The following is a 24710-nucleotide window of genomic DNA, read 5'->3' as shown; positions in this document are numbered from 1 at the left end:
TTAACGGTTCTATGAAGACCTACAAGACCTTCTAGAACTAACACCCAAAAAAGATGTCCTTTTCATTATAGGGGATTGGAATGCAAAAGTAGGAAGCCAAGAAACACCTGGAGTAACAGACAGATTTGGCCTTGGAATACAGAATGAAGCAGAGCAAAGGATAATAGAGTTTTGCCAAGAGAACGCACTGGTCATAACAAACACCCTCTTCCAACAACACAAGAGAAGTCTCTACACATGGACATCATCAGATGGTCAACACCAAAATGAGATTGATTATATTCTTTGTGCCGAAGATGGAAAAGCTTTATACAGTCAGCAAAAACAAGACCTGAAGCTGACTGTGGCTCAGATCATGAACTTCTTATTGCCAAATTCAGACTTAAATTGAAAAAAGTAGGGAAAACCACTAGACCATTCAGGTATGACCTAAATCAAATCCCTTACAATTATACAGTGGAAGTGACAAGTAGATTCAAGGGATTAGATCTGACAGACAGAATGCCTGATGAACTATGGATGGAGGTTTGTAACATTATACAGGAGACAGGGATCAAGACCATCCCTAAGAAAAAGAAAAGTCTGAGGAGGCCTTACAAATAGCTGTGAAAAGAAGAGAAGTGAAAAGCAAAGGGGAAGAGGAAACATATACCCATTTGAATGCAGAGTTCCAAAGAATAGCAAGCAAGGAGAGATAAGAAAGCCTGCCTCAGTGCAAAGAAAGAGAGGAAAACAATAGAATGGGAAAGACTAGAGATCCCGTCAAGAAAATTAGAGATACCAAGGGAATATTTCATGCACAGATGGGCTCTATAAAGGACAGAAATGATGTGGACCTAACAGAAGCAGAGATATTAAGAAGAGGTGGCAAGAATGCACAGAAGAACCATACAGAAAAGATCTTCATGACCCAGATAATCACAATGGTGTAATCACTCACCTAGAGTCAGACACCCTGGAATGTGAAGTCAAGTGGGCCTTAGGAAGCATCACTACGAACAAAGCTAGTGGATGTGATGGAATTCCAGTTGAGCGATTTAAAATCCTGAAAGATGACACTGTGAAAGTGCTACACTCAATATGCCAGCAAATTTGGGAAACTCAGCAGTGGCCATAGGACTGGAAAAGGTCGGTTTTCATTCCAATCCCAAAGAAAGGCAATGCCATAGAATGCTCAAACTACCGCACAATTGCACTCATCTCACACGTTAGCAAAGTAATGCTCAAAATTCTCCAAGCCAGGCTTCAACAGTACATGAACTGTGAACTTCCAGATGTTCAAGCTGGTTTTAGAAAATGCAGAGGAACCAGAGATCAAATTGCCAACATCTGTAGCATCATCAAAAAAGAAAAAGAGTTCCAGAAAAACATCTACTTCTGCTTTATTGACTACACCAAAGCTTTTCACTGTGTGAATCACAACAAACTGGAAAATTCTTAAAGAGATGGAAATACCAGACCACCTTACCTGCCTCCTGAGAAATCTGTATGCAGGTCAGGAAGCAACAGTTAGAACTAGACATGGAACAACGGACTGGTTCCAAATCTGGAAATGAGTACATCAAGGCTATATATTGTCACCCTGCTTATTTAACTTATATGCAGAGTGCCTCATGAGAAACCCTGGGCTGGATAAAGCACAAGATGGAATGAAGATTGCTGGGAGAAATATCAATAACCTCAGATATGCAAATGACACTAATGTTATGGCAGAAAGAGAACTTAAGAGCCTCTTGATGAAAGTGAAAGAGGAGAGTGAAAAAGTTGGCTTAAAACTCAACATTCAGAAAACTAAGGTCATGGCATCTGGTCCCATCACTTCATGGAAAATAGATGAGAAATCAAAGGAAACAGTGACAGACTTTATTTTTGGGGGGCTCCAAAATCACTGCAGATGGTAATTAATCAAAACTGCCATGAAATTATTTGACACTTACTCCTTGGGAGAAAAGTTATGACCAACCTAGACAACATATTAAAAAGCAGAGATATTACTTTGCCAACAAAGGCCCATCTAGTCAAGGCTATGGTTTTTCCAGTACTTAAATATGGATGTGAGAGTTGGACTATAAAGAAATCTCAGTGCCAAAGAATTGATGCTTTTGAACTGTGGTGTTGGAGAAGACTTGAGAGTCCCTTGGACTGCAAGGAGATCCAACCAGTCAATCTTAAAGGAAATCAGTCCTGAATATTCATTGGAAGGACTGATGCTGAAGCTGAAACTCCAAAACTTTGGCCACCTGATGCGAAGAACTTACTCATTTGGAAAGACCCTGATGCTGGTAAAGATTGATGTTAGGAGGAGAAGGGGACAACAGAGGATGAGATGGTTGGATGGCATCACCAACTCCTTCAACAGGAATTTGAGCAAACTCTGGGAGTTGGCCATGGATAGGGAGACCTGGCATGCTGCAGTCCCTAGGGTCACAAAGAGTCGGACACAACTGAGTGACTGAACTGAACTGATCCTAAGGAAGGGGAAGGGGAGAGGGGTTAAGGAGTGAAAACTATAAACCTTAATAGAAACTTCCATGTATCCAACAGAATAAAACAATAATGTTCTAAAGTATTTGGAATCAATAGGAACCAGATAAAAGAGAAGAGCAATGTAGCATCTGGTGAATAGCGTCAATGCTTGTCAAAAAAGTCTGGCTCTTTGGGATGTTGTGTTCAAATGTGAGCACCTTGTTTTATGAAGAATGCTTCCAACCTGGTCTAAGTCTTTCTGCTCCTTATCAGTTGACTCTTTCATTCCTCATTTCGTGAACCAGGTTATATTGCATGACTTAAGACTATTGTGTGATATTATATGGTAAGGGCTTGACATTGCAAATTAGATTGGTGTACTTTTCTTTAAATACCTCATAGTTTAGCATCAAGAAATATCACATAAACAAATAAGGGCAATAATGTGCTGTAGAGGTTATGTTGCAAGAGGATCAAAACTGTGTGGAGGCAAAAAGGTGAATTCTCCCGGGGTAATTAAGAAAAAGATATCCATCCATATGAAGCCATCTTATTTGAGACAAACATAAAGAATTGGGATGGTTAGATTATGAACAAATTGCTTCATAAACAGTTTGGTGGGTGTGGGAGATGGTCATTATCTTTCACCAATTTAGAGGGTTATTGAATATATGAAACATCACTTCTTCCTGGTTCTAGCACTTAGAAACAAAATCACAGGAAAAAACTCAGAGATAGGAGAAGCAACTTAAAAGAAAAAGGAAAGGAACTCATGCTGTGAAAGGGTCCAAACTGTACTAAGCTTGTACCAGGCACTTTATAGACATTGTTGTAGGTAAACCTCATAACAGTTTTGCCAAGGCATAACTTGTCTGAGGACAAGTCTATTGGAGTCAATGCTCACAGCCCCAGGTGATCACCCTATTCCTAGTTTTTAAAAGAAATAAATTGACCAAACATATGGGGAGAGCTCGTATTACAAGGCAATAACTTTAAATGACTAAATAACAGAATAAGCTAGCAGCAGAGGACACTATTAACTGTGCAAGTATGACTGTGTCTTCGGGATTAAAATAATGAGATCTTTAGAAAAAAGCAAAATTGGTTGTTTGGTTTCTTAGGATAGTTATCATGCTGTAAAATCTATCTACATATAATACAATCTGTAATCAAAATACATTATATCTAGTCTCTGTTTCAGAAAATTACAAAAAGTAAAATTTTTCAAAATACATTAAATACCACAAAATTTACATCTATTTTATGCTTTCACACGCATGCATGCTCAGTCTTGTCTGGTTCTTTGTGACCCCATAGACTATAGCCCTCCAGGCTCCTCTGTCCCAGAATTTCCCAGGCAAAAATACTCCATTTTCTCTAGAGGATCTTTCCAACCCAGGGATTGAACACCTATGTTTTATCCTACTCTGAATTTCTTTAGCTCCTTATATTCAGGTCCATTTGACACTTAAAGTGCTTCTATCACCATGCTTGATATACAAATTGATTTAAGCTAGATGTTACCATATCCTATGCCAATATACTAATTCACTGGTATGAATATGGAAAGATTATAAACACAAATAGAAAACGAAGAAGTGATATTTCCTCTCACACATTATTATGAGACACTAGATTAGAAACCAAAGTAAATTCTACGAACTTAGTATTTTAAGACACAACAGAATTACTTTTATTTCCTCATATTGGGTGCAAAAGAAGGAAGCAGCTCTTGCTTAGGTTAATAAAAGGTTAATACAAGGTTAATATAATCAGCCAAGTACAGATTTTCCCATAAATTCTAGAAACTCAGGTGAAAAATTTTTCATTGACTTAGAAATTTCCGTCATGAGTTCCTGATTAACTCTATTTACAGTGTTGTCAAGTTCTGTTTTAGAGATCAGAGAAATAGTGCTGAATTGCAAAATATTTGAGGCCATTTGACTTACCTTATAAAATGGCTGTTTATATAGGTGATAGTAATGTCAGGTGGACTGAAATGTTTATAATCAGGGTTAACTAATGTCTGCAAAAATAGCACTGGGTGGTTGATATATACCCTAAAGATTATTGAAAGTAGGTGTGCTGTGCTGTGCTTAGTCACTTAGTCATGTCCGACTCTTTGTGACCCCGTGGACTATACTCGCCAGACTCCTCTGTCCGTGGGGATTCTACAGGCAAGAATACTGGAGTGGGTTGCCATTCCCTCCTCCAGGGAATCTTCCCAACCCAGGGATTGAATCCAGGTCTCCTGCATTGTAGGTGGTTTCTTTACCATCTGAGCCACCAGGGAAGCTCAGTGAAAGTATGCATATGTATATATGTGGTATATGGCTCAGAGGGTAAAGAATCTGCCTGCAGTTCAGGAGATCCAGTTTCAATCTCTGGGTTGAGACAATCCCCTGAAAAAGTGAATGGCAACCCACTCCAGTATTCTTCCTGTAGAATCCCATGAACAGAGGAGCTTGGGGGGGCTAAGTCCATGGGGTTGCAAAGAGTCGGACACGATTGAGTGAATAACACACACACACACACACACACACACAAACACACACACACATGGGTTTCCCAGGTGGCGCTAGTGGTAAAGAACTCACCTGGCAATATAGGAGATTTAAGAGACACGAGTTCGATCGTTGGGTCAGGAAGATCCCTTGGAGGAGGGCATGGCAGCCCACTCCAGTCTTCCTGCCTGGAGAACTCCATGGACAAAGAAGTCTGGTGGGCTACAATTCATAGGTCGCAAAGAGTTGGACAGGACTGAAGTGGCTTAGCAGGCGTGTGTGTGTGCGTGTGTAGTGTGGGAGGCCAGATTTAATCTGCCTGGACACACTTCTTAGGATACTGAAATGGGAAACAGAGATTTCTGACACTCTTGTAATGGATGCATTACTCTCAGTTTCCCTTTTACTGTGTTTAGTTGCTGTTGTGTCTGACTTTTTGTGACCTCATGGACTGTAGCCCGCCAGGCTCCTCTGTCCATGGGGATTCTCCAGGCAGGAATACTGGAGTGGGTTGCCTTACCCTCCTCCAGGGGATCTACCCAAACCAGGAGTCAAACCCAGGTCTCCTGCATTGCAGACGGATTCATTACCAACTGAGCCACCAGGGAAGCCCCAGTTTTTCTCTTAGATAAGTGAAATAACTTAACCTGTGAAGAAAATAACCTATTTTCCAAAGAAAAACAGGAGAATCATGCAGAATTAAAATTAATATTCCAAGTTTCCATTACTTGTGCACTTAATTATCATTTAGAAATTTGTATCCTGATGAAAGGATATATTTCCAAGTAAGTTTACACTGAAATTTTAAAAGCAGTGATTACACCTCTAGGAAATTCCTAGTTGAGTTCTCAGAGAGTAAACAAACAAGGAAAATAAGCAGAAAGATTGAATCAAGCAACAGGATCTAGAAAATATGCTAGAAGAATCTGTTTTAAAAGGTTACATCTGTAAGCTACACTATGCTTATTCTTTTGGAGTTCAATTTTATTTCATTTTTTAATTCTGTTTTGTTTTATTTTCCTTGTGTAGTAATCTGAACCACAAAAGCAAGTTAATTTTCTACTTGGTGAGTAGGAACATATGTACATTGAAGAAAACATTATCAAACCTTCTAGATACTTTCTCCATTATACACATTGCACAAAAACCCCCAAAGATAGATCATGTTGCTTACCTGGTAGCTCAGTGGCAAAGGGTCTAAACAGGACTCTCTTCACTTAATAAGTAGATACCCAAAATAACTTAAAATCAAGAGAAAATTAATTTACAAAAAAAAAAAGGACCTGATCCAATCACATGGAATCTGGAAATTCAGTTCATGAAATCTAAGACTTTTAAGATCAAGTTTAATTTTTCTCATTGCTAAATGTGTGGCATTGTTTATTTTAGTTCATGAAACAAAGTGTTTGGAGGCATTAAACACAAAAAGAACTATTTAAATTTTTTTTCCCACACTAACCAGTGACTATTTCTAGAATATACCTCATGAGTATACTCTAATTTGTTCTGTTTCTCACTAAGAAATTATTGAGATGCTGAGAAAGAGTGGCAAAGGAGTTTTGTGCTGGGAATGAACACAGCTCATTACATAACTTCTGAAAGGACTTTGCTAGTATAAATCTATCTTTAGCCCTTAGTTTTTCCATGGGATATTGAAATCCATTTTGTAGAACATGTTGCATATTGGTTCAGTGATTCGATTCAACAAACATTAAGCACCTACCAGATACCATGGAGGAACTAAAGATATAAAAACCAATGGAACTTTAGATATAAAATATGACTGAAGTCTGAAATTATAGATTAAATGTTGATTTAACTATAGAGATGCAATTGCATTTTACATTTTACAGATGAATAGATGAAGGTCTGAGAGAATATAAATATTTGTTCAAATCTTCACACCCGAGATGAGTCAGTTTGAAAGAGTAACACAGGAATCCTAACATAGGCCAATACTCTTTATGCTACATCCAAAAAAAACAAACTCTGAAATAACCTCAGAAATTGATTGCATGTATATAGCTGAACTGGGGCTTCCCTGGTGGCTCCATGGTAAAGAATCCACTTTCAGTGCAGGAGATGCAGGCTCAAACCCTGGGTCAGGAAGATCCCTGTCAGAGAAAATGGCAGCCCACTCCTGTATTCTTCCCTGGAAAATCTCATGGACAGAGAAGCCTGGCGAGCCACAATCCATGGGTCCACAAAGAGTTGGACATGAATATGACTGAGCATGCATGCATATAGCTGAATCAGGTGACCATCACTGCTGCAGATAATCACCAAGAAAGCACTCTACTTCATTAGTTGGCAAGAAATCGACCAAACTGAAAAATCAGTTTTGATTCAAAAATTACAAAAGATAAAGAATTACATAATTGCATTTATTTTCAATAAAATTTAATTAAGAAGTAAGAGGAACCAGCAATCAAATCGCCAACATCCTTTAGGTAATCGAAAAAGCAAGAGAGTTCCATAAAAACATCTGTTTCTGGTTTATTGATTATGCCAAAGCTTTTGACTGTGTGGATTACAATAAACTGTGGAAAATTCTGAAAGAGATGAGAATACCAGGCCACCTGACCTGCCTCCTGAGAAATCTGTATGAAGGTCAAGAAACAACAGTTAGAACTGGACATGGAACAACAGACTGGTTCCAAATCGGGAAAGGAGTACATCAAGGCTGTATGTTGACACCCTGCTTATTTAACTTATATGCAGAGTATATCATGAGAAACGCTGGGCTGGATGAAGCACAAGCTGGAATCAAGATTTCTGGGAGAAATATCAATAACCTCAGATATGCAGATGACACCATCCTTATGGCAAAAAGTAAAGAGGAACTAAAAAGCTTCTTGATGAAAGTGAAAGAGGAGAGTGAAAAAGTTGGCTTAAAACTCATCATTCAGAAAACTAAGATCATGGCATCTGGTCCCATCACTTCATGGCAAATAGATGGGAAAAGAGTGGAAACAGTGTCAGACTTTATTTTTTTGGGCTTCAAAATCACTGCAGATGGTGGCTGCAGCCATGAAATTAAAAGACACTTGCTCCTTGGAAGAAAAGTTATGACCAACCTAGACAGCATATTAAAAAGCAGAGACATTACTTTGCCAACAAAGGTCTGTCTAGTCCAAACTTTGGTTTCTCCAGTGGTCATGTATGGATGTGAGAGTTGGACTATAAAGAAAGCTGTGCACTGAAGAATTGATGCTTTTGAACTGTGGTGTTGGAGAAGATTCTTGAGAGTCCCTTGGACTGCAAGGAGATTCAACCAGTCCATCCTAAAGGAGATTAGTCCTGAATATTCATTGGAAGGACTGATGTTGAAGCTGAAACTCCAATACTTTGGCCACCTGATGAGGAGAACTGACTCATTTGAAAAGACCCTGATGATGGGAAGGATTGAAGGTGGGAGGAGAAGGGGTTGACAGAGGATGAGATGGTTGGATGGCATCACCAACTCTATGGACATGAGTTTGAGTAAACCCTGAGAGTTGGTGATGGACAGGGAGGCCTGGCGTGCTGCGGTTCATGGGGTCTCAATGAGTCGGACATGACTGAGCGACTGAACTGAACTGACTGAACTAAAGAAGAAGATTTGCTGGACAATAACATCTCTGAAGCTTTACTGAGACAGCAATATAGGAATTTTAGGGTTTAAAGAGGCTGAAAAGTGAAAGTCACTCAGTCATGTCCAACTCTTTGTGACCCCATGGACTGTAGTCCATGCAGTTCTCCAGGCCAGAATACTGGAGTGAGTACCCTTTCCCTTCTCCTGGGGATCTTCCCAATGCAGGGATTGAACCCAGGTCTCCCACATTGCAGGCGGATTCTTTACAAGCTGAGCCACAAGGGAAACTTATGAATACTGGAGTAGGAAGCCTATTTCTTCTCCAGGGGGTCTTCCCGATCCAAGAATCAAACTGGGGTCTCCTGCATTGCAGGAAGATTCTTTACCAATTTGAGCAATCAGGTAAAAAAGACTGTGAACAACGTCATAAAAACGGTAAGGTCTAATAATAACACATGTATTCATTTTTATTTAAAAAGCATCCTCCATTAAGATTTCTTTTCTTACCAAAGGCAGTATCTATCTGATTCATCAGCAAGTAATGGGCACCTTTACCATGTAATGCATGTCCTTTTGCTTCATTTAGCTACATATATTGTACATTCATTATATGAAAACTCCAGATGATAGAGGCCAACAATCATTAGAGAATAATTTAGAGAAATCATGAATACATTTATATCTCTGCTGAAGTAAAACTATTTTTACTGTATCTCCAAAATGAGTATAAGTATTGAGTAGCTATATTTTTTCTAATCTTTATATGTATTTTTTAAAATACAAAATATAGAAACACATACTCATTGTAAAAAGTGTTCAAATAATTTTTCATCATACAAAAAAGTAAATAAAAATCCATTTCTTACTTAAGATGTTATCATATCTTTATATCTTCCCTTTCTAGAAACAAAATTAAAAGCAGCAAAAGAATATTGTGAAGTTTTACCTTCACAGTTAAAAGAAACAAATGTGGGAAGGAAGTCTCTCCCTGTATGGACGCCATTTATGTGAAGATGTAGATTCTTATAGCTGCTGTTTTCAGCTTGTGATCATGAGAAGTCAGTCAAAAAAATAAAGTCATGTCAACACAGTGCGTTGGCATCACTGAGATGCTAACTTAGCACTAGCCCCACCTACTCCCAGATTTTTGCTTTGTAATATAACTAAGATATTTCATTGGTAAACCAGTATAATTCAGGTATTCTGTAACATGCAATTAAGAAAACTTGGAAGTGAGAGGATATGCTGAAGTTTTCAGAGGTATATGTAGGTGTCCAAACTCATCACACCATACGCATTAAATATGTGCAGGTTTTTTTGCATATCAATTATACCTCAATAAAGCTGGATTTGGATTTTTTTTTAAAGAACAATAAGGATATAAATTGTATTTCAGGACAAGAGAAATGGTGTTATGAACTCAGTGTCCATGCACCCAACCAAATCCAAATTCAGTTAAGTTGAACCCCTGCAATGAGATGGAATTTGGAAGTGGAAACTTCCATAATGAGAGTTAGATGAGGTGATAGGGGGCTTCTCAGGAGGTGCAGTGGAAAAGAATCTGCCTGCCAATGCAGGAGATGTCAGAGAGATGACTTTTGATCCCTGGGTCAGGAAGATCTCCTGGAAAAGGAAATGGCAACCCACTCCAGTATTCTTGCGTGGGAAATCCCATGGACAGAGGAGCCTGGTGGGCTGCAGTTCATGAGGTCACAAAGAGTCAGACATAACTGAGCACATTGAGTATTTGTTGCAGTGATAGGCATGGTGTCTTCCTGATGGGATTGATGAGCACATTCATCAAGGAAAAGATGGGAGCTCTCCCCATCTCTGCCATGTGAGAACACAATATGAATGTGGCCATCTGCAAGCCAGGAAGAGCACTCTCACCAGAACTCAGCTATACAGTCACCCTGATTTGGGACCTCCAGCCTCCAGAACTGTGAAGAAATAAATTTCTGATGTTGGGAACATTTTTTTCCTTTCTAATTATGCTGGTGGGTACTGATGAAACTTGAAGGAAAAGTAGAGGGAGCTTGAAATATATAAGCTCAGAGATGTGACCAAAGAGAGAGCAAAGCTCCTGGCAGAACACTAGAAAAGCTGCTACTAAGAAACAGTATGATGACAGAGGGCCACCTGAAAAGTGAAAGGGACAACAGTGATTTACGGAAGGTCTATGTATGGTACAATAGACTCTCTGTCTCTCCCTCCACATTGCAGAACAGCCTGTAACCAAGCATTTGTTTTCCTGAGTGGAGAAAAAAGCCAGTGGTTCTTCTCTAAAGCAATTGAACAAAGCAGAGACCTAGAACAAGTAAGAGAGATATTGGTAACCTTCGAGTACAACCTTCCTCATTGTAGCATTTAGGGAAATGTAAGAATAAACTTCACCCTTATGTGGGGCTATGCCCCTGTCAGTAATGGACAGACTTCCCTGGTGGGTATCGCCACTCCGTTATGGGGACTTTATACCACTGTGCTTTTTAGAACAACAGAAAGGAACTTTCCTCTCTCTCACCAACCATAACCTTTCTTTGCTCTCCTGGTATAAGAAGAAGCCATCAATGGGCCAAGGATATAGGGTTACATTTAACATGAACACCAGCCTTACGGAGATAACAAAGGCTTATACCTCATATATGAAAATTAAAGAGGAAAAGGGCTCCCTTACAAAAGGGGGACAGGCCTCCCAGTACCTTGAGCAATACTACCAGGTCTGGGATGAATATTTCTGGATGACTCCTGAGAAAGGACAGTTGATTGCCCCTGCTACTATTTGCTGGGAACAAAAAGAACAGAAAGTTGGATTTGGAGACCGTCCCCTAGACCCAAAAGTATAATCCTGGAATCTGCTGGGTAGCCCCCAGTGGGACCCAGTGGCTCTGTGGGCTTAACTTATGTCCATGGTTACCAGTTGGCTGGGTGGGGCGAAGCCTAGCCTACACCAGCCTCCAGTAAACCTGCCTTATCTGCATGCAAGATGGACACGATCCAGGTACCAATGGTATGACTATCTTGCTGCCTTGTTTGTACCCTCTGTAGGGACAACAGATATCATGGTTAAGGTAGAGGCCTTAACTAACTTCACTAAACAGACCCTTTTAGACAGTACTAAAGCCATTAAGGCTAAATACCAGCACAAGACCCACAGTCAACAAGTACCGTAAGGGAAAGTTGAAAAGAACTTTGAAGAGAGAGTTCAAGAGGGCGTGAAACCATTAATGAAGAACAGATTCAGATGCCCTTTTGGACTTCAGTCCTCTCCTGGGTAAAGGGAGACTGGTGGAAAACCATTGTAACTGTTGTTATAGTAAAATAAATGATGCTCATTATGGAAACTAAGAGCATCAAGAGGGGGGAATAAAGAAGGAATTCACAGGGCCTGGACTCCATCTCAGGCCTGCCCATGCTGCTCGTGCTAGGCCGCCTCTCCAATGGACTCTGAACTCTGTGCTTAGCGCCTGTGGGAATGACAATGGAAGGATAAGACCCCCTCTGGGCAGGGGAATCTTGAAGATCACATCCAGGTTACTCATTGCCTAAGAGAAAACAGACACTAATCACCCCTGCCTCCGGACAGTATTTATCGGAATGTAACCACAGGCTTATCGGTTATTAACTGGTTGGAATATAACCGCGGGCTTATTGATTATTAGCTGTTTGAACACATAACACGTGAATGATGGGGTTATTGTGATTATATTTACCCTTCCTTTGTAAGCCTTAAGGGATTTGGGCTGGTGGGTTTGGACAGGTACACATGGGGTATAAAAGATTTTCACAAATGCTGGTCGGGGTCCTTGGCTAAGAGGAGACTCTGCCTTGGACCCGCCGGTGGACCTGCACTCCACTAAAAAAAAAGAAAAGAAAAGAATAAGAAAGAAAAGAATAAACTTCACCCTTAAAGAAAAACTCCAAATTCACATATTCTGCCACATCACTGGAGTTTTCATCCTCAAGTAGAAATGGACATCAATAGGTTTCTTGAAAAAAGCATTCAATATATTATAAGGGGAAAATCTAAACACAGAGACAAAAATAATGATTCTAGAGTAAGAAGAAAGAATTCAGAAAACAGAACAGAAATTAAATATAAAATATAACAAAGACAAAAAATATTTTAAAACTTCTTGGATTTTTTTCTTTTATATTGTTATTGCAGCATGTTTTACATATATAATTCAGTCATTTAAAGTAAACAATTCAATCTTTTTAGAAATTCCCCAAATTATGAAGCCAACACTATGCAAACCAAACAGGTTCAAGTTTTTATCATCCCCATAAGGTTCTTCCTTCCCACTTACTGTTAATCTCCTTTTCCACCCACTTCCCCAGCAACCACTAATCTGTTGATTTAGTCACTAAGTCATGTCCGACTCTTGCGACCCCATGTACTGTAGCCCTCCAGGCTCCTCTGCCCATGAAATTCTCCAGGCAAGAATACTGGCGTGTGTTGACCTTTCCTTCTCCATGATTAATCTGTTATATGTCCCTATAGATTTGCTATTTATATCAGTGGTAGCATGTACTATGTGGACTATCATGTCTTGCTTCTTTCATTATGTTTGTGAAATATTCTGAGGTTCATCCATATTGTAGCATATGTCCATTGTTCAAAACTAGAACTCGGGGCTGGTGCCCTGGGAAGACCCAGAGGGATCGGGTGAGAGGGAGGTCCAGGGTGGGATCAGGATGGGGAATACATATAAATCCATGGCTGATTCATGTCAATGTATGGACAGTATTGTAAAGTAATTAGCCTCCAACTAATAAAAATAAATGGAAAAAAAAAAAACATTAGAACTCTTAAACAACTACTGGAAGATAGATGGTATTACATCCCCAACAAAAGAGGAAGATATAATGAAAAAGCCACAGACATAGGAAAATGAAAATCATTTGTATATTTAAAATGTAAGTGCCAAAATAAAAATACATTAAAAATAATGAAAGGTAAAAATGAGGAAATCTCCCACACTAGTAATTCACCATTATTAGGTTTGTTTTTATTTCTTCCTATCTTGTTTTCTTTTTCCATTCTGTGCACTTATATATAGATTTTTAAGTAACATTTTAAAAATAAATGTTATTTCAACCTAGAGGGGTGGGATGGGGAGGGAGACTGTTTCAAAAGGGAGGGTATATATGTGTACCTATGGCTGATTCATGTTGAGATTTAACAGAAAACAAGAAATTATGTAAAGCAACTATCCTTCAATAAAAAAAAATAAAAAGAACCAATTTAGATAAAGGAAAGTAAAAAAAAGAAAAAATATAAACAGTATATCTACATAAAGAAATATTTTCCAACCAGAGCAGTGCATATTGTAGATTTTATTGTCATTGGTAGATTTTATTACTAGCACTATATGTGATCATTTTTATCATGCTATAATTACAATGTTGTATCCTGATTTTCTCATTCCAGCTTTCATGACCATTCTGTTATTAACAGAGACCTTAAAAGCTTTATTTTTAATAACTACTACATTTTTGATTCTGATTCTTTGTTTATTTAAGGCAATTCCATATTTTCATATGCATTCATAAATGCATAATGTATATCACCATATCAGTGTTCTGATTACAGACTATTTCCTTAGGCTAGATTGTAAGTGAAATTTCTGGTTAGAGTATGGATACACTTTAAGGTCTTCGTTATGTGTCATTGAGTTATTTTCCATGAGGCTTATAATCATTCTATATGACAACTTAATACAGATTGGAAAGCAATACTTAGCAATAAAAATATTTCTCATCAGTTTGTTTGACATAATTTAGCAATCATAAGTTGTATGTAACACTAGCACTATAGTTACACAGGAGCTTAATTTTAAGATAGGATTTAAAATACTTTTTATTACATTTTTTAGATTAGAAAAGCCTAGATTCCATAGTATAATAATATACTTTACACTTAAACAATGACCAATAGAGATTTGTCTTCCTACACACACCAAAGGTACACACACACAAACATGCACACAATTGTGAACAGTTCACAATATTATTTTTTTCAATTTGATCACATTTATTTCTTTCTAATTTTACAAGTAAGGAATGTTCATTGCAAACAAATAGAACTACATAAAAGCATGATGTAAAAAAAGAACAATCACCTAGAAACCCCATCCTCCAGAAATAACTACCATTAACATGTTGATGCATTTCTTCCATGTCTACATATTTTTTTTAAATAATTGAAGTACAATTAACCTACAACACTATGTTATTTCTAAATGCACAATTCTTTTAACATTTCTACTAGATTTCTATTTGGTTGATCTACTATCTTTATTGTATATTTGCCTTTACGAATGAGATTTTTTTCTTTCATAGCTTTTGTATTTATCTTTCTGTCCTTTTCTTTTTTGCTTAGAGAAGTCCCTTTAACATTTCTTGTAAAACTGGTTTGTGGTGCTGAACTCTTTCAGCTTTTTCTTGTTGGTAGAAATCTCTATGTCTCTTTCTAATTTGAATGATAGCTTTGCTGGATAGAGTATTCTTGGTTGTAGGTTTCTTCCTTTCATCAGTTTATATATATTGTTCTACTCCCTTCTGCCCTGCAAAGGATTTGCTGAAAACTCAGCTAATGATCTTATGGGAGTTCCCTTGTATGTAACTAGTTGCTTTTAGTTTGCTGCTTTTAATATTCTCTCTTTATCTTTAATTTTTGCCTTTTTAATTATAATGTGTCTCAGGGTGGTCCCCCCTTGGGTTGATCATCCCTGGAACTCTGTGCTTCCTGGACCTGGACTGTCTATTTCGTTTCCCAAGTTAGGGAATTTTTCAGCTATTATTTCTTCAAATGTGTTCTCTGCCCCCTTTTTCTCTCTTCTCCTTCTGGGACTCTAATAATGTGAATGTTAGTAAGCTTAATGATGTCCCAAAGGTCTCTTAAACTATACTTTAAAAAAAAAAAACAACTTTTTGTTTTCCTTTTTCTGTTCAGACTGAGTTATGTTTTACTGCTCTTTTTTCCAGTTTGCTGATTCAGGCCTCTGCATCACCTAATGTACATTTTACTCCTGCTACTGTAGAGGTTGCTGGCTGCTGCTTTGTCTAGGTTTGATCCCAGCATGGCTGGCTGCATGGCCAGAGTCCCAGGGCTAGTGCTGACCAGTTAGTGGATGGGGCTGGGTTCTAGTGTTAATAAGATATAAGGAGGATTCAAAATGGTGCTTGCCAGCACCAGTGACTTTTATTATGAGCTCTCAAAAATGGATGCCATCAGTATCTGTGTCCTCAGGGTATGTCCCAGTTGCCTCCTGCCAATCCAGGAGACTCTAAAAGATCAGCTAGTAGGTTTGATGCCGGATCCTTCAAATTACTGCTTTTGCACTCAATGTTGGAGGGTATGAGGTTTTGCAGATATTCTTAAAGACTGGAGTCTATTTCCCACAGCACCCCCACTCTCCAGAATGCAAGTTCCACTGGCCTTAAAGCTAGACTTTCTGAGGATCTATTTCAGGACTCACAGGCTGGGTAGCCTACCATCAGGTTCAGGCTTCTCTCTCCTTAAAAGGAATCTCTGCCATTTTGATTATTGTGTTTGTGGGTCACCTACCCAGGGTTATGGGACTTAACTGCACAGTATGTCTGCCTCTTCTACCCATTTTGCTCTAATTCCTTCTTTATATCTTTAGTTGTAGAAGATCTTTCCTGCTAGTCTTCTGGTCATTCACATCAATAATTGCTGTGTAAGCAGTTGTAATTTTGGTGTGCCTGAAGGAGGAGGTGACCTCAGTGACTTCCTCTTTTGACACCTTGGCCACACCACAATATTGTTTATTAAATTTGAAACATCTACCAGTATGAACAATAACAATGTAACTGATGGCTTAGGTGGCATTTCCTAAAATCTTCTCAATTGCCAGATTGGTTCAGATGCACATCTTTAGTACTCCCACAGTGCCTGCATATTATTATTCTTGCCAGATTGAGTTTAAATGAATTCTTAACTAAAATTATTTTTTTCTTTTTATTGCCAGCATATAATTAATACAAAAGAAGATATTGTTTGATTAATGCTTCCAATTCTAACATCAAGGACATAATGCCTACCACATAATTTACTTATGATGTTTATCAACATGAACTGAAATTCTTTAAATAAGTTCAGAGGAGTGTGAATTTAGGCCCTTTGCAATAATGATTTTGCTATATTTCCTTTTGTTGGGAGTGTGTATTTCAGAAATACTCCCATTCCTTTTTTTTCTAATACATTATTTTGAAGCAATGGTTTTCTATTATTTTAAAATTTTTAAAGAAGTAAAATCTACAGAATTTTAATAAATAAATTTGGAAAATGAAATAAAAAATCATCACTTTTATCATTGATTTTACCTAATACGAAAATCCAAATTTGCAACTATTTGCTTACCATATATTGGGAATCAAAATTTCAACAAAGGATTTTCCTTTGAAATTACATAATTGAAAAATTCCTCTATGCATTTGGAACATAATTTTTATATTGATCTTATTTAGAAGATATGAACTACTTAAAGCATTCCTATAATGCATACATCTGACCCTGTGATCCAACTTTGCTTGATCATAGGACTTTCTAAGCCAATGATTTGGTGCTCACTTCCCTGGTGGCTCAGATGGTAAAGAATCTGCCTGCAATGTAAGAGACCCAGGTTCAAACCCTGGGTTGGGAAGATTCCCTGGAGAAGGGAATGGCAACCCACTCAAGTATTCTTGCTTGGAGAATTCCATAGACAGAGGAGCCTGGAGGGCTACAGTCCACGGGGTCACAAAGAGTCAGACACAACTGAGCAACTAACACTTTGAGCACTTGGTTTCTGTCTATAACATACCATCTCCTCTCTGCCTTCCAGAATTCATAAAAACTTTCATCTGAGCATGGTCTCTTCCTGTTTTTAATTCCATTTTACATTTATTATTGTTTTTTCTGCGACTTTTTGTTATTTTGGGGGAATTGAAATGAGAGCTGGGGGAGATAAATTTGTTTCAGCTTTTCTCAATTGTTTAAAAAAAAAGAATATTTTAAGTATTATCAATTGTGTACTTTTAATTATCAAAAGGGATTTTCTGATAAAATATAAAATGTTGCTAATCATTGGTTTCTCAAACCATGAGACATTTTTTTTGAGGTAGGTCTTAATGGCCTTCTAAAGAAAATTACCTAACATATCTTTCTTCTTTGTTTTTATAGAGATTTGCTTGCTGACCAAGGGACGGCGCACTGCCAGTGTTCGAGCTGATACATATTGTCGTCTTTACTCACTTTCTGTGGACAATTTCAATGAGGTCCTGGAGGAATATCCAATGATGAGAAGAGCCTTTGAGACGGTTGCCATTGACCGATTAGATAGGATAGGTACTGTTTGTTTTCTTCTTTACTTACAATTCACTTTTAATCTAGTGGTTGAGTATATATTGCAGTCATAAGTCCCAAATGCTGGTTTACAGATTGCTTATTAGCTAGCATAGAAATAGCAATTAGCTATAGTCGTATTTCTAGAAAGATCTGAGGCACTAACTTTCTCTTCTAAGTATTCTAGGTTTGTTTATTCATCTCTGTTTTTACTAGCTACACAGTCTGATTTCCTCAGTGATACCAAAAGGTAAAAACAATTATTACAAATTCTAGATGGCATTAAAATAGAACTAAAAATACAATAGTATGGGTCTACATTACAAACTATATTTTATCACATTTTTTTTTAATCTTAAGGATCTACTTTACATTTATTCTTACATTAAGATTTGAAAACCTGTGCATTTTACTTGTCACAGTAGAAACTTTAATGTTTGTAATATAGACTCAAACATAAAAAGCCTTAATAGAAATGCTCACATAGATGCTTTATTTTGCAAACATCAACTTATTTTAAAATCTTTTCTGCTCTAAAATTAAAATATTGATATATAAGGCCTTACTAGTTACACTAGTTTAAACATTTGAATAATTGCCATAGTAAAATTAGATCAGATTGGCTTTCTGTTAACTTCCCAAGATATGCTGGAACATTCTGATGTCAGAAGGTGGTATGCATTCCTTTTCCACACCCAAATTCTCCTCCCCCACCAGACCCTTCTCTGCTCCCTTTCCCAGCTTAATGATTAAAAGCTTAATTCTACTAGCCTTCATATTTCAATTTAGACATCATTTCCCTGTAGAAACCTATGACCTTCCACTCCTCCTTATTAGTTTGAGCACCCTGGATAGGATCTCCCATACCCCTGGGACGTTCCTCCATCACAGTACAGCTTTTATTATTTAAATTTCTCTAGAGATGCTAAGCTTTATGAATGAAGAGATCATGTCTAATTCACTATTACATTCACAGTACCTAGTACACAATGAATATTGCTGAAGAGAGTTAGGGAGGGATGAAGGAATCAATGACCTCAAAGGAGATGGGGTTGGGATCACTGAAAAGTAAAGAAAGAGGTACTTCAACTGCTTCATTCTTATTAAAGGTAAGGACTTTTGATTGGTGTTATGGTTATGTTAGCTTTTCTTCTGCACTTTACATCTTTCTTTTCCTCTATATTAGTAGGACAGAAGACTTCATAAGGATCTGAAATTTGGTTAGGAAAAGTAAAGGTAGTATTTGTACATTACCATTAGTTAGCACAACAAGGCTTCCCAGGTGGCACAATAGTAATGAGTAATAGAATCTACCTGTCAATGCAATCCCTAAGTCAGGAAGATCCCCAGGAGAAGGAAATGGCAACCCACTCCAGTATTCTTGCCAGGGAAGTCCCATGGACAGAGGAGCCGGGAGGGCTACAGTCCGTGGGGTTGGAAAGAGTCAGACATGACTGAACACACGTGCACACTAGACACAACACACATATTAAAAATCACATGGATAACTTAGAGGCTGTGACAGAACGGAGTGTCCAGGAGACAGTGCCCATGAAAGACATGAGTATTCCTGAAAGCATCTTTACTTAATTTGAAAATAACTTCCCTCTTTGTGGTACGTGAGTGTTCATGGTAGAATCAGAGACTGATTAATAGATTAATTCCTAAGCCAACTAACCATATTTAGAAAAGCATCAAAACCAAGGTATTGCAATAGAGACTTTCTGTTACTCTGATAGAGCATCTCATAAAATTTACTACAATTAATTTTTATAAGAAAAATTTGCATGAAGTTATTTTCATTCCATAATGCAGGCAATAAAATTGCAAGTAAGCACCAATATTTGCATTTTTAATCTTCACAAAATTCCAGCAGTGCATTAAAAGTTATAGTATTTTTCCACAAGGGCCCAGATACTCAGATTATGAAATGTTGACTATTCACATGACCACAAAAAATATCCTTCTCAGTTTTGGGCTCATTGCTTATAAATGCATACATTATAGTTAAAGTGACTATGCTAAGTAAGAATTTATATTTTCGACTAATATATGTCTTTGTTCTTTGGGAAATTAGGACAATTCTGTAAAAAGAGAAGAAACTGTTCATATTGGCATTCATTTAAAATGATTGCCTTCCCAGCAGCCAAGTAAATTATAACACCACACTTCTATTCAAAGATGTTCCTTGTTAGTTTAGATGTGATACTTTATTTAGTGATATGGCAAATTGATTTACTTTCCAGTTACCGTATTTACAAAGGTATTATTTTATTGATGTCATTTAAAAATCACTAATTTTCCCCCTTTTCATCAACCTACAATTGATGCTAATTGTTATTTTTCCAAAGAATGTCTTGTAATGCAAACCAAAGACAATAGCAAGAAGAGAGGGTGCTTATTGAGGTTCTAGAGGGAGCTAAGCACTTGCCATACATCAGTGCCCTTTGATCCTCACAACACCCTCTCAGAAGAGGAAAGATTATGAAAAAGTTCTCAATCTGGCTGCACATAAGAATCCCCTGACAAAATCTGATTATGAAGTACCAAAATCTGGACCCTTGTCTGGTTATTCTCATTTAGCTGTTAGGGCACAGCTGGAAATCAGTAACTCTTATCAATCCAGCAATGAGATAAATATACAGGTAGAGCAGAGAATCTCTGGAGTAGGGCTCTGGTCAAAAGCAAAGGCCTTTGTTTCTCAAACATGCATGTAACAGTCCCCCAGACATCAGAGTAAAAGGTGGCACCTGTGCAACAAGTGGGTGAGACCCAGGAGACTTCATTCCCAGCAAACACTCACGTGACACAGATGCTGCTGCGTCATAGTCTGTAGGCACTCTCTGATCAGATCTACTGGCTTCCTTGCCCAGCTCTGTCACTTACTAACCATGTTTTCTTGGGCATTGGTCTTAACCTTTCCATGTTACAGTCTCCTTTTAGATGAAGTAGAATCGTGAGCACACCTACCTCAAAGAGTTGAGGATTAAATAAATCTGCCTAAAGACAGGGAAGCCTGGCGTGCTGCACTCCCCGGGATCACAAAGAGTCAGACAGGACTTGGCAACTGGACAACAAAAGCCTTGGCTAGAGTGCTTGTCACATAGTATGTTTTCCATTGACCTTTCTTGAAAAAGGAACTTGAAACTGAAATCTTGATGTCAGACCCATCCTGCTCCAAGCGCCCTGTTTTTCTCTCAGGGTAGCCCTCAGGCTAATCTCTCCATTTCTTCAGTAAGATGGCTTTTGCCATATTACAGACTTTTCAACTTGACTCCTGGAGAAGGTAAGACTTACCAGAAAGAGACAGGAAGCATGAGAGGCAGGAGCCACGTTTCCATTTGGTGTCTAAAGGTAAGTGCTCCACTTTGAAGCCTCTTCAATGAAACACTGCCATCATCCTGTTTGCAGGAGCCACTGGTGCTTGGAGTTGCCATCAGTCATTTGTAGATGTTCTAAGTGCCTATCTTCCTTTCGCTGACAGGGAAGAAAAATTCAATTCTCCTGCAAAAGTTCCAGAAGGATCTGAACACGGGTGTTTTCAACAATCAGGAGAACGAGATCCTGAAGCAGATTGTGAAACACGACAGGGAAATGGTGCAGGCAATCCCTCCCCTCAATTACCCTCAGATGACCGCCCTGAATTCCACCTCTTCAACTACTACCCCGACCTCTCGCGTGAGGACACAGTCGCCGCCGGTGTACACAGCCACCAGTCTGTCTCATAGCAACCTGCACTCCCCCAGCCCCAGCACCCAGACCCCCCAGCCGTCAGCCATCCTCTCGCCCTGCTCCTACACCACCGCTGTCTGCAGCCCTCCTGTACAGAGCCCGCTAGCCACTCGAACTTTCCACTATGCCTCCCCCACGGCGTCCCAGTTGTCCCTCATTCAGCAGCAGCAGGTTCAGCAGCCACCGCAGCCCCAGCAGCCGCCCCAAGCTCCACAGACCCCCGGCAGCTCCACACCGAAAAACGAAGTGCACAAGAGCACGCAGGCGCTCCACAACACCAGCCTGACCCGAGAAGTCAGGCCCCTCTCTGCCTCGCAGCCCTCGCTGCCCCATGAGGTCTCCACCCTGATCTCCAGACCGCATCCCACTGTGGGCGAGTCCCTGGCCTCCATCCCTCAACCCGTGACCACGGTCCACGGCTCGGGCCTGCAGGCAGGGGGCAGGGGCACCGTCCCCCAGCGAGTCACCCTGTTCCGACAGATGTCGTCGGGAGCCATCCCCCCGAACCGGGGAGTCCCCCCGGCCCCCCCTCCACCAGCAGCCGCTCATCCAAGGGAGGCGCCCTCAGTCTTAACGACAGACCCAGAGGCAGAAAAGCCACGATTTGCTTCAAATTTATGATCCCTGCTGATTGTCAAAGCAGAAAGAAATACTCTAACGAACTGAGGCGCTTCTCAGATCTGATTTTATTCTATCTCCTGATAGATCCCTCTAGCCTACTATGAAGAGATATTTTAGACAGCTCTGGCCTACATGCAAAATGTAAAATATATATATATATACACATATGCTATTAAGTCTATATCTGAAAAATCTCAAGAGAAGTTCAAAAGACTTGTTTAGCATTCAGTGTTATATGTCTTCCTTTCTTTAAATCATTAAAGGATTTCAAATGTTGTTGTAAGATTATTTATTTTTAACCTACTTTTACTTAATTCCTTTGATATATGTATTTCTCTATTTTATGAAGAGTTCTTGGATTCCGTGGAAACAAAACTCTGATTTTAAAAAGGCAACTCAAGTGAGCTGAATAGCACCAATCAAAACTTTTCTCATTAGCTGTGTCTCTGCATCTAAATTGTTAATCATTAATTATGTAGGATTAAATAGCAGATCCCATTTTCTAAATCTAAATTGTATTTTGGTGCTTTGAATTTTAAATTAGGTTAAAGAACACACCATATGTTTGGCCGTGGTAGGGGACTAGCATTGGCTATGATCTCTACAGTCATAGAGATATGACTATCTCTAACCTCAAACATGTTCACTGATCTTTCAGAAAGCTGAAGGGATATTTCTCTTCAAGTGTTATCAGACTTTTACCAAGACTCAATCAATGTTAGCTGTAAATAACTGTTTCAACCCAAATAAAAATAGCTCTTCTGTGCTGTATGAAGGTAAAAGTCATTGTTTAAGAATTTAGTTTTACTGCTTCACTTCAAAACTTAGAGTTTTAAATTTTACAAAACCTAATTGTGACAACTATTCAACTGTAATGCAATGGCTTGAAACCTACAATATTATTTTAACCTGCAATGTTTTATGCAAAATTGTATGCTTGGTTCTACAAATTGCTTGTATTATACCAAAAATCATTACTTTCTTCTTTCTTGCCATAATCAAGCATCTGAAAATAGGCCCTGCATGCTTTGGGGGAAAAAAAGTAGGTTCAAAGCAGTCATTGTAGGGGAAAGCTTACAGTATTTCTCATTTCTAGAAAAGTATAACCATTCATTAATTGCCTATCTTAAAATTCCTGCAAGGCTGACTTGGATCTCTGACTTAAGTCTAGAAGTGAGGTTTTCACTTTCATTTAATGTTATTATTATCTTTATCATTTAAATGACAATTTGTAAACTACAGCTTGATTTAGAGTTGCCAGTGTGTTCTGTGTCTTTCACTGTAGTTGGTAGTTTACTGTGGTGTTAATTTAAAAAAAATAAATACACTATAGCATCACTTGTTTGGGAACATACACTTTGCTCTTTGTGTATTGTTAACTAAATGGTTAGTAAATCTTAACGAATGTGGTGACTAACATAGTCCTTAGAAACGAGGTTTGTTATTTTAAATGTGCTAAAAAAAAGTACAGACCTGGTGACATCAAGCAGGAGGTCAAAGTCAATGTCTGCGAGGATCGGGTTTTTTTGTTTGTTTGTTTGTATGTTTCCTTAACTCTGTTCATGATCTGTGAACATCTGCTTCTTCTCAAAGAAGTCCCTTAGAAATCATTTGTGCCTAACACACCCCTCGGATATGGTGGATGACTGGAACTCAATTGGAAGATTCCCAATAACAGACTTCTGTAAATAACCCAAGTTAAGAGAATGACATAAAGTGGAGGTCTACCGTGTCTCTGACACTGGCGATGCATTTAAGAACTTAACAAAGATCATACACCAAATGGGGCAGGGCCTCCAGATAGACTTGAGGACAGAAAACAAAAGCAAAACTCTAAAACGGATCCATGCTGCCTGTTATGCCTTTTATGGATATACTACTTATAATACCAAAATGAGTTGTTATGTTTAATTTCTAACAAATTATAGCTTGTGTGAAAGGAATCAACAGTGCTAGACAATGTGTAATTGTGAACATGCTGGTGACCTATGATGGAGTGTCAGGAGTGGTGTAAGAAAGGGCTTGTTTAGTCTACCTAGGACCTATGGGGAAGCTGCAAGACCATTTACATATCAGTACAAAACTCCTTTATTTTATTAAAATACTGATAATTAACTTCAATTTATTAAGATCATTATTGGTCCTTTAAATTATTAAAGGTTTACATTTGATAGAACTAATGGGTTTGGTAGTGAAATATTTTTATATATATAAATGTTTGGTTTTTTATTTTGAGCACTACTGAGAAACATAAGCAAAATTGAATTGCATGGTCTTTCAGTGCAACCATAAAGTTTTTATTCACTTTGTAATAGAATGGACAAAAAAAAACCCTAAGGTTTGTATGTTAAACTAATAAAGTGGTACAGGGTAAATTATATACATATATATGTATGAATATATATACTTAGGTTAAGAAGAAAATTGACTCACATTCCTGTAACATAAAAGTTCATTACTAGTT

General features: G+C 38.4%; 1 protein-coding gene across 1 annotated transcript in view; it reads left to right on the top strand.

The window, feature by feature from the left end:
• HCN1 (hyperpolarization activated cyclic nucleotide gated potassium channel 1) overlaps positions 1-23600 on the top strand; it is a 442363-nt gene extending 418763 nt beyond the window's left edge. Inside the window, exons 7-8 of the mRNA XM_020879154.2 lie at positions 17732-17896; positions 21378-23600. Of these exons, the coding sequence (XP_020734813.2) occupies positions 17732-17896; positions 21378-22246 (1034 nt within the window). The 3' untranslated portion in view covers positions 22247-23600. The remainder of the gene's footprint in view (positions 1-17731; positions 17897-21377) is intronic.
• Positions 23601-24710: the final 1110 nt, after the last annotated feature.

This window comes from Odocoileus virginianus, chromosome 14, assembly GCF_023699985.2.
Source record: "Odocoileus virginianus isolate 20LAN1187 ecotype Illinois chromosome 14, Ovbor_1.2, whole genome shotgun sequence".
NCBI classification, from domain to species: Eukaryota; Metazoa; Chordata; class Mammalia; order Artiodactyla; family Cervidae; genus Odocoileus; species Odocoileus virginianus.
The sequence above is the reverse complement of the archived record's forward strand: the minus strand, read 5'-3'. Positions and strand labels throughout refer to the sequence as shown.